At 41.8% G+C, this 10,585-nt stretch overlaps 2 protein-coding genes across 2 annotated transcripts in view; both read left to right on the top strand.

The window, feature by feature from the left end:
* The first annotated feature begins 246 nt into the window (after window positions 1-246).
* On the top strand, window positions 247-5,100 carry LOC135520406 (cytosolic non-specific dipeptidase-like). Its single transcript, XM_064945957.1, has 12 exons — window positions 247-326; window positions 632-762; window positions 939-1,082; window positions 1,295-1,457; window positions 1,911-1,999; window positions 2,224-2,421; window positions 2,514-2,598; window positions 2,807-2,967; window positions 3,270-3,434; window positions 3,734-3,875; window positions 4,395-4,542; window positions 4,681-5,100. Exons 2-12 carry the CDS (start codon window positions 634-636, stop codon window positions 4,751-4,753), a joined length of 1,497 nt encoding a protein of 498 aa, XP_064802029.1. The 5' UTR covers window positions 247-326; window positions 632-633; the 3' UTR covers window positions 4,754-5,100.
* Window positions 5,101-6,535: 1,435 nt separating this feature from the next.
* LOC135519709 (beta-Ala-His dipeptidase-like) overlaps window positions 6,536-10,585 on the top strand; it is a 6,090-nt gene continuing 2,040 nt past the window's right edge. The window contains exons 1-4 of the mRNA XM_064944941.1: window positions 6,536-6,661; window positions 6,942-7,139; window positions 7,235-7,319; window positions 7,564-7,724. Of these exons, the coding sequence (XP_064801013.1) occupies window positions 6,536-6,661; window positions 6,942-7,139; window positions 7,235-7,319; window positions 7,564-7,724 (570 nt within the window). The remainder of the gene's footprint in view (window positions 6,662-6,941; window positions 7,140-7,234; window positions 7,320-7,563; window positions 7,725-10,585) is intronic.

The raw sequence follows: 10,585 nt of genomic DNA on the forward strand, positions 1-10,585 counted from the left end.
AGTTCTTCTACAACTCCCCTGTTAGGCCATCTGTTTTTTAAAGCCTACTTAGGCAAGGCCCCACAAATTACCAGACTATTAAATCCTTCACTGTATTTTGTTCATTACTTAATGTTGTTCATGTCGAGGGGACACAGCATGCATTCTTTCTTGGAGTTGGATCAATTGTGCCACAATTGTGCTTGTCAGCGAGAAAAATATAATTTGTCAGCTTACTTGGCTTGACCTCGCGACCCTTCCCATCAGGAGGTGAGCCAGTCACCGGAGGTATAAAAACCCTGAAGACAAGGGCAACATTAAAGAAGTACCAAACTTACAAGGCTACGGTAAGACTTATTTTATTTGTCGTTATAGTTTAAAAGTTGAAGAACAGAAGAGTAGTGAGACATAATGATATAACAATTCGCTTTTTAAGAATGTAATAATTTGTTTATTAATGTCTCTTCTTAAATTGTTTTCATCATTGCTTAATTTTAAGTGAATAAATCCTTCTATTCTTTTTAGAGATGACGATATAATGATATAACAATTCGCTTTTTAAGAATGTAATAATTTGTTTATTAATGTCTCTTCTTAAATTGTTTTCATCATTGCTTAATTTTAAGTGAATAAATCCTTCTATTCTTTTTAGAGATGACGATCTGGCAACTGCCTTCCATTCTCCTTGTTGTTATATCAAGTGTCTCTACTCATCCTCATCACTTATTTGAGTATGATGAGCTGAGTCAGTATGTTGACAGCCATCAGGAGGAATATGTAAAGGCAAGTTTCTAAACAGAATAATGATGTTGTCTGTTTTATTATCTGATAATACAATATTCATTACAAATAAATACTGTGTGTGTGTGTGTGTGTGTGTGTGTGTGTGTGTGTGTGTGTGTGTGTGTGTGTGTGTGTGTGTGTGTGTGTGTGTGTGTGTGTGTGTGTGTGTGTGTTAGACTCTGAGGGACTGGGTTGCTGTAGAGAGCGACTCCAGTGATGTCTTGAGGAGGCCAGACTGCCATCGCATGATGGATATGACGGCTGAGAAACTACAAGCCATGGGAGGGAAGGTGGAACTGGTGGACATCGGCGTACAAGAGGTCAATTTTCTGAAATGTGGTCAACTTAATGATTATGTTATGGGATCTGTTTGTTTGCTTTTAGCTTAGTCTTTAAAGTCCTTTTGTAGCCGATCAGATTGGTTTGCAGAAATAAATACTAAAAGTTGTGTGTTAACAGAAATGCTCCCTGCCTTGCAAACTGTATTAAGGTAATTTTCTGCATCTACCGTGTCTTTTATCATCATGCTTAGCTGCCTGATGGCAAGACAGTGGCCTTACCCAAGGTGGTGACAGCCCAGTTTGGCAGTGACCCCAGTAAGCAGACAGTCTGTGTGTATGGACATGTGGATGTCCAGCCTGCTAAGCTAGAGGACGGCTGGGCCACTGAACCCTACAACCTGACAGACATCAACGGTAGGCTATGGCTTCCAACAGTAGTCTATGGTATCCAACGGTAGGTTATGGGTTGCAACAGTAGGCTATGTTTCAAGGGTAGGCTATGGGTTCCAACAGTAGGCTATGGGTTGCATCAGTAGGCTATGTTCCAAGGGTAGGTTATGGGTTCCAACTGTAAACTATGGATTCCAGCCATTCACAGTCACAGCAATCAAATGTATTATAATGATTTTTTACAGTGCTTTACAGTAATTCATTCTAAACCCAACACATAGACACATCTATCTACAACAGCCATTAGATATTGTAACTAACGTGAAGGAATGAAGCAAGTACTTGGGTGTGGGATGATTTTTACCATACATATTTTGAACCAATGAAATGTAACTGATACATGCATGTTAAATGTCAATGTGAGCTGAACATAATGGACATTTATTTGAAAATAACGACTTTGATTCTACCTCTAAGGAAACCTCTACGGCAGAGGGGCGTCTGACAACAAGGCCCCTGTCTTAGCCTGGATCCATACAGTGGAGGCCTATCAGGCCCTCAGCATTGTGAGTGTCCAGTAAGAAGAGATATCAGAGTGAACTCATAGGAGATGTAGAGTTACAAGTTAATTTGCAGTCTAACTGACCGTTATTAGGGAGCTTTCCTTTGTTATAATAATTCTTGTTTTTTTCCACTCCTCCTTTCCCCCCCTTCCCCTTCCCCTCCTCCTCTCCTCACCCTGCCCTCTCCACCCCCTGCCCTCTCCACCCCCTGCCCTCTCCCCATGCAGGACCTGCCAGTCAATGTGAAGTTCATCATCGAGGGGATGGAGGAGACCGGGTCCAATGGCCTGGACGCCATGATCGTGGCGCAGAAAGACACGTTCTTCTCCGACGTCGATTACATCATCATCTCAGACTGTGGTTGGCTGAGCCGACGCCCCGCCCTCACCTACGGGACCAGGGGGAACTGCTACTTCTTTGCTGAGGTAGGACGGGCTGGGGGCATTTCCAATTCTGTGGGACGTTATTTTTTCAAGATCATTAATGAATAACCATGGTGACTTTGTATGTTTGGTAGGTAGAGGGCCCAAAACAGGACCTACACTCAGGAGTGTATGGAGGCACTGTTATAGAGCCTATGACAGATCTGATCGGCATATTGGGTGAGTTTTTCACCTCTTTGAGTGACAGTTTGTAATACTATCTTAACACCTACTTTATAGGTATCTCTGGCTCATGTTTGCATGCAAAGCTATCGTCCTTATGTCTGTGTGAGCTCTCTATTGGCAGAAATAATAAAATATTAGATATCCCTACAAATGTGTGTCCATAAGAACTGCTTCTGTGTTGACCTATCTCTCCCACACCCAGACACACTGATCAGCCCCAGTGGAAAGATCCTCATTCCAGGCATCAGAGAGGCCGTTGCCCCACTCTCAGACGAAGAGTGGAAGATGTACCAGGACATTGAGTTTGACATTGAGAGCTTTAAGTCCAAGATCGGCGTCAGTCAACTCATGTACAGCAACAAGGTGATTCACAGGGGAGTGGATTTTTTTCCAAAAAGCAATACATTTAAAAAAAAAAAACGTTTTTAATGTGTTCTTTTTAGGTTTTCACTCCTCCTATCTCTGTTTCTCTGTGTTTAGCCTGTATGTATATAGCCTCATTATTGTTATTTTATTGAGTTATTTTGTCTTTTATCTATTTGTACATTTTCAAACTTTTGAACTGCATTGTTGGGAAAGGGATCATAAGTAAACATTTCACGGTAAAGTCTTCACTTGTTGTACTCGGTGCATGTGACAAATAAGAGTTTCATTTGATTTCTCAGGTAGATCTGCTGGCCCATCGTTGGCGTTACCCTACCGTTACCATCCATGGCATCGAGGGGGGCTTCTCTGGCCCTGGCTCCAAGACGGTCATCCCTGCTAAGGTCATTGCCAAGTTCTCCATTCGACAGGTCCCCAACATGGACCCAGCAGTGGTCAAGAAACAGGTAGGGGGTACACGCCTCTCACCCAGTGCATTGTACAGTTGCATGACAACACAATTATAGTGTACATGCAGTTACACACAGTTACACACATTTCTGGAATTGTTATAACCTTCAGACTCTCTTTATACAATACATCTAAGAAAAGGGAACATTCATCCAGGTTACACTATTATAATGTACCTCATTCTGCTCATTCAGTTAATTTACTATTCAATTATTCACTATTTCAGTTTGGTTTCAGTTAATGAAATAGACGTGAAGACTGCATGTATGCCAGTTACATATTTGTTCTGTTGTAGGTCACAGACTACCTGAACTCTGTGTTTGCCAAGAGAAAGAGCCCCAACAAGCTGAAGGTGACCATGATCATCGGGGCTAAGCCCTGGTTAGCAGACACCAAGCACCCCCTGTACGAGGCAGGGAAAGCAGCCGTGAAGAGAGGTACAGTTAGACAACTCTGCTCTGGACAAACCAAAGGACATTTCTTATGCTGTCTGTGTGTGTATTTGTATGAACAGTGGTCATAGGGGTTATGATTACTGTGTAGTAGCTGACTGCGGACATTTATTGCACAACAGTAGCTTCACAGTGATAGGCCTATCTGTAGTCTTTAGAGTTACCAGACATAGATACATATCCTTATCGCTAAAAGAAGCCAGTGTGCTGTGGTTCTACTGTAGACCTATCAGTGGTTAAGGCATGACAGTGCAGTGGTATTGTAATGTTTGTGTAGCAGAAAGGACTTGGAATGACAATCTCACGAAGAGGTAGCCCTGTCTGAGGCTTGTATTCCTAAATGACAGTCTTGGACCTTGCAGATGAACTCTTGGTCTAACGGTTAAGATATTGACTTAGTGAGCCGGAGACCTGACTTCTAATCCCACTGGTTGCAGTTGGTTTTCCTCTACTGCAGGTTTAATGCATTATGACGCAGTCAGACTTGTCACTGTTTTCCTCTAGTGTTTAACATGGAGCCAGACCTGATCCGTGAAGGGGGAACCATCCCCATCGCCAAGACCTTTGAGGACGTGACCGGTAAGAGCATCATCATGATGCCCATCGGAGGCTTCGACGATGGCCTCCACTCCCAGAACGAGAAGATGAGCAGGTTAGCCCTTCAATCTCCTAATACAGTATGTATTAAAAAATAACGATGGACATTTATAGATTTTTACGCATGCACGCATGAACACACACACATAGACGTATCAACAATGTCTTATTTCTGTTTATATTCCTTTCCCAGGTACAACTACATAGAGGGGACCAAGTTGTTCATCGCGTACCTCCATGAAGTGGCCCATCTCAAGAAGGACTGAGAGCACCTCTTTTCATCACCACCGTTATAAGACAGTTCTATATTGTTTAGCTTGTATGAGATCCCATCAGTGGAGTCTGGCTTTGTTTAGCCTTTTTCATGACATTAACTGGTCACTTTTCCTGTTTCTTTCCCTCTAAGCAAAACATTCCAGAAACCCTGTGAGTTCTTGGCATCTGATATAGCCTCAACACTCTGCCTCTCTCTCTCGCTCTCTCTCTCTCGCTCTCTTTCTCTCTTTCTGAATCTTTCTTCCCCCCTCACGTTCCTCCTTTCTCTCTCTCAATTTCTCTCTCATTCACATACAAATGTCTACTTGATACAGCAAATAAAACTGGTTGGACGCACTATATGTTTTCTTCATCTTTTTTGTCTGGGATGCTTTAGAAAGAACATTGTCAAGTGTTAACCAATATCCACCACTCAAATATATAAAGAACAAGTGTTTCACAATACTATCCCTGACTCCAAGACATAAGAGCAGCCACAAAAACAAACACCAGCAAAAATTGCAGTTCTCTCCTTATGTTCGGCACATGGAAACACTCTTTTCTTCAGCATTATAGTCTTTACTATTTTAGCAAAACGTGTATACATTTATTTCATGGACTTCCTTAATTAAGTGCACTAGAAAGACATTGTCATGGAAAAACAAAAGTGGCTGCATGTTTATAGATGGTATGATGAAGAAGAAGGGTGAAATTACTTGTAACATAACAGAAATGTGTGTGTGATATTGAACATCAATATGATTGTATGACTACCTGAGTGGGGTCATGTGTATGCATGCATAACAGGGTTTGCATGAGCAGCTAAGCTTGCTGGTGTCATGTACTGTAGCCTAGATATTGTTAAGACAGCATTATGGCATCACCAACTGTAACTTCTGTTAGCATCCTTCATCCTATGTATTAGTTCTGTTAGAAAGTTCAACAGTATTCCCAGTTGTCACGTTTTTTGTCATACTGCACCCTGATCTTTGATCCTCGAGCTCTGGCAGAGTCCAATCAAGTCAGTCAGATACCAGAGACTACCTACAACCATATACTTTGAATTACTAGAACAGACAATTCCATTCAAGTCACTGCTGTGTGTTGTTTTGGAATTTTATTTCTATGCCCCCACACTCTCAGGAGTAACATGGAAATCTAAACTCACCAAACCACCCATTCCCCTCAACAAGTATATAAGTCAGTAGCTAGAGACAAGTAGAAGCCAGTAGAACTAGATTGAGGCAAATATTGCTAGAATGTACAGTATGGAGTAAGTTTTTACTTGGTTATTATCATCACTGGCTTCCTGTGGCATCTTACTCTCCCTCACAGACAAAGTTCATTGTTGTTGTGTTCCTGTTACTCCACACATCGGCTTCCTCTTCTTCCTCCTCCTCTCATGGAGCTGCAGGCATGTTGGAACCACTGTTTCAATACATAGATGACCACCAAAATCAGTTTGTTCAGGTGAGAAATGAGCACTATTATGATATTCTACTTGGAGTTGGGACTCATACCTATACTCTGTTACTGAACTGTATAATGATACAAATATACATGTTCTTGTGCTGTAGCGAGGTGAATAGAGAGAAACCGAAGAAACCGAAGCAAAATAGTAATCAAAGTTTGATTACTTAGAGAAAAGAGGAATGTCCACTCACTGTTTTGCTGCTCCCATATGGAATCTTTTAATAAACCTTAGATGATATAATCACAACCAGGTTGCCTGCCTGCTATCCATAGGCCAGCTTCAGCAAGCTAATGTACCCTGGTATTACAAATGTGACAATATGAGGATGAAGGTGGCACATGGTTTTGGTTCCCTAGGTAACCTGTATGGGCGAGGGGCCAAGGACAACAAAGGGCCGGTCCTGGCCTGGCTTCATGCTGTGGAGTCCTACCAGGCCACAGAGAAGGTTAGGATTTGCCCTGAAACAGCACAGCTGAAATCTGAATCTTAATGTTCTGCTTGCGGTCTCTAGTTCGTTTTCATAAATGATCTAACCCATGCAGTGTAGCTTAACATAGCAATGGTTATTAAAGGGATTCGGTGATGCATGTATCATAACCTCAATGTTTGGGGTAATCTGTGAGTCTGAATATAAAACCATTTGTGGGATTGTAGTGGAGTCAAACAGTATGTGAATAAGAGACGGGTCACTGACTGGTAGGATTGCCTGGATCTTTTGATTTCAGGAGATACCAGTGAATATAAAACTCATCATTGAGGGTCTGGAGGAGGTGGGCTCATACGGTCTGTTGGAGTTGACCAGGAAGAGAAACGACAGCTTCTTTGCAGATGTGGACTTCATAGTGATCTCTGACTACGTGTGCTCTACCAGAACCCCAGCCCTGACCTATGGAACCAGAGGGAGCAGCTATTTCTTTGTGGAGGTGATGATATAGCTCATTTGATTGCTCAAATAAAAATATGACACACTCTACCATGGTACCATTTGTTCAGTATATTCCTCTGTTACTTGTTTCAGGTTGATTGCCCTAAACTGGACTTCCATCCTGGAGTGTATGGGGGTTCAATCCAGGAGCCCATGTCAGATCTGATAGCCTTACTGGGTGAGATACGGAGGCATTTGACTGACAGCTCTATCCAATTGTCAAAAAAAGAGAGGCGCAACTCTCTTGTCTGATAGACAAAATGATATATTCATTCCGTTATAGTTCAGGTCAAAAGTCCCTGCACCAAGCAAAAAATGAAGATAAAGGTGTATGTGAGCTAAGGTGCTTATCCAAACTCAGTTCCAGTTAAAACATGTTTCATCCCAAAATGTCTTCATTATTTCTTATTCCTCCCAAAAAGGAAGTCTGTTAGATCACACAGGTAAGATCCTGGTTCCTGGGGTCACTGATGATGTCGCGCCCCTCACTGAAGATGAGAGGAAGCTCTATGACAACATCAGCTTTGACCTGGAGGAGATGAAGAGTGTGACTGGGGTCAAACACTTCCTACAGGACACTAAGGTACTTGTCTGACCAATTATGGTCATTGCCATGCCAAACATTGAAAATTGGCCTAACAACCATTGGAGTTTGCTATACTAAACTAATCTGGGCGTCAGGATGAAGACGTGTTCGGTCGGTGGGTACTGTAGAAGTCGATGTTTGAGTATTGCAGTATTGAGTAGCTTGGATGAAAAGGTGCCCATTGTAAACGGCCAGCTCCTCAGTCTCAGTTGCTAATATATGCATATTATTATTGGTATTGGATAGAAAACACTCTGAAGTTTCTAAAACTGTTTGAAATATTTCTGTGAGTATAACAGAACTCATATTGCAGGCAAAAACCTGAGAAATTCCACTTCCTGTTCGTATTGTTTCTGGGGGTGGCAGATTTTCAACCAAGCTCTCATTGAAATTACAGGGAGATATGGATGAGTTTTCACTTCCTACGCCTTCCACTAGTTGTCAACAGTTAATAAAACTTTGTCTGATGACTGTAATGTGAAGGGGGGGTCGTATGAGACAGGAAATAGTCACCACTGCCACAAGTTGACCATGCTTTCACCATGCGCGTTCACAGGGGAAGGACCTGCGTTCCATCGGTCATCTGAAGTCATTCTAATTCTCCGGTTGGAATGTTATTCAAGATATATGTAAACAACATTCTAAAGATTGATTCAGTACATCGGTTTACATATTTCTACTGACTGTTACAGGAATTGTTTACCAAACGTGCTAACCAAAGTAGCTAATTGGACATAAATAATGGACATTTTCAAACAAATCAAGCATTATTGTGGACCTGGGATTCCTAGGACTGCATTCTGATGAAGTTCATCATAGGTAAGGAAACATGTATCATGTATTTTCTGGTTTCTGTTGACTCCAATATGACGGCTAATTTGGCTACTGTTCTGAGCTATATCTATAATTCCATGTGTATAACATACCTTAAGGGAACATTTCGAAATTTGTTGTATGGTTAATGAGAAAGTCCATATTGCAAATGTAAGGTCCCTTACTAGACGTCCGAAAACATTTGTAAAATTCGGGGACGGCGTCGGGCCGAGCGGCAGGGCCAGACCTACCGGGAAGTCATCAAATGAACTTTGTCGGACATTCGGTTTTCGTTTTATAAAATAATCAAATTTTGGTCATTTTTCCACTATCCCGGAAAATCCCACAAGAGGGCATAAGCAATCATATTGCAATTTGACAAAACATCACTAATCACGACGGGGCCTTATCTCGAAAACTGAAAATATTTCGAAGCCGAAACTTGGTGAGCAGTTGGCCCCGAACAAGATGGCGTCTAGGCCTCAACGGTTTTTGAGTTATGGCCATTTTTCTGGGATTAAAGGTCCAAAATGAAAATAGAGAAATTATTGTTTCACTTCACGTCAAAGTCAAGGAGCCTCCGGTGTCAATAAAAACAAAATCAGCCATTTATCTATCGTCATTTAAGAGAAATTGTACAATGACAGATTTGTGATGTTCAAATGTAGGTGTTTTTTTTTCAACAGTTACAGATCCAGTTGTAGGGTGTTCATACGAATATTTTTAAAGTGTGCTGCGGAGCTCTGCGAGATTTCTGTGATTTTCTATGATTTTCTGAAATAACACACACTCACTAAACCCTCCGTAAATAACTCAGTTCTTAACGTAAAGACTTAAAACTCAGGATTCTGTAAAGGCATACCCCAATCAGGATATGGGTTTATTTATAGCTTCCTGTGCCAACAGGAAGTGCCTTAAATGGTGTAATAGTGGCTGTTTCCAAGGGTTAAAAAGATCAGATATTTTCAAAACTTCATATGTGTGATTAGGCAACCCTCCTGAACTGTAAAATCAGTCATTTCTCCCAACAGATGTCAAAGAAAAGCTCTCTCACACACACACAGCAAGGATGGAGTGACAAAGTGCGGTGCTTAAAGACACAGAGAGCAGGCAATGGCATTACCATAATCCCAAGGCCGTGCCGAGTTCAACGAGATATCCCGCTTGACCGTAGCTCGCTCGGTCTAAGCGCAGCGACCATTAGAAAAGTAGGCCCAAAATGAAGCCTGCACCACAATGTCATTTGCTTTTGGGTGACAGTGAGAGAACCGTTAGGGTGAGAAACACAATTCGACCTCAGGTACGTTCCTAAGGTCCCCCGATCCGTGCAAGCCTAACCTTGACCGTGTGGCATTAACCCTTCACAGTTAAAAGAAGGTGTTTACATCAAACAGTTTGCATTGACTTCTCTCCCCATAGGAATACATTGCCTGCTCCCCTAAATTCAACCTGGAGCTTATATGGGTTATGAATGCCTTATGAACCTGTCTTCGGTACCAGTCCATCAGGCCACTATAAGGTCTACCTGTGTCGATTCTAAGCTTCCTGGACCAACCGGAAGTGGTTAAAACCGCCCTAAAAGTGTATACCCGTACCCTGCCTGCAGTTTGATAGACATAGTGCATTCAACCCTGTGTAAATCAGTCAGTTTTTATTGTACAGTTCTTACACATGTGTAATTGACAAAAAAAGCGAAAGAATTTCGAAAAACGGTCCAGAAAGCACTTTTTTAAGGGGTGATAAGTTTTTGACAAAAAATTCATTTTTTCAAAATTTGGCTTTTGGATGTTGACTTGGGGCCCATTTCCTATATGAAAAACCACGGTGGAGCGCATACGCCACCTGTTGGATTTTTGAAGTGTTACAACTGGCAATTGCCATATGGCATTTGAAAAACATTTTGCATGAATCAACGCCGAATTGGGTGGTATTGGCCATCGTGTACATGGTTTGCCCTATGCCAATGTTTTCCCATTCATTTTTGTCCATTTCAGGGGGGTATTCCCTTACTTGTATTATCATCTACATTTAGGATGAGTATTTCT

This window comes from Oncorhynchus masou, chromosome 29, assembly GCF_036934945.1.
Source record: "Oncorhynchus masou masou isolate Uvic2021 chromosome 29, UVic_Omas_1.1, whole genome shotgun sequence".
Taxonomy (NCBI): Eukaryota; Metazoa; Chordata; class Actinopteri; order Salmoniformes; family Salmonidae; genus Oncorhynchus; species Oncorhynchus masou.

Bases quoted from the DNA above. Each gene is read 5' to 3' on its own strand.
- LOC135520406 (XM_064945957.1), top strand. From the start codon at position 634: ATGACGATCTGGCAACTGCCTTCCATTCTCCTTGTTGTTATATCAAGT. The intron at 1,458-1,910 runs GTAGGCTATGGC...TCTACCTCTAAG, and splicing joins CAACCTGACAGACATCAACG to GAAACCTCTACGGCAGAGGG. The intron at 4,543-4,680 runs GTTAGCCCTTCA...TTCCTTTCCCAG, and splicing joins CAGAACGAGAAGATGAGCAG to GTACAACTACATAGAGGGGA.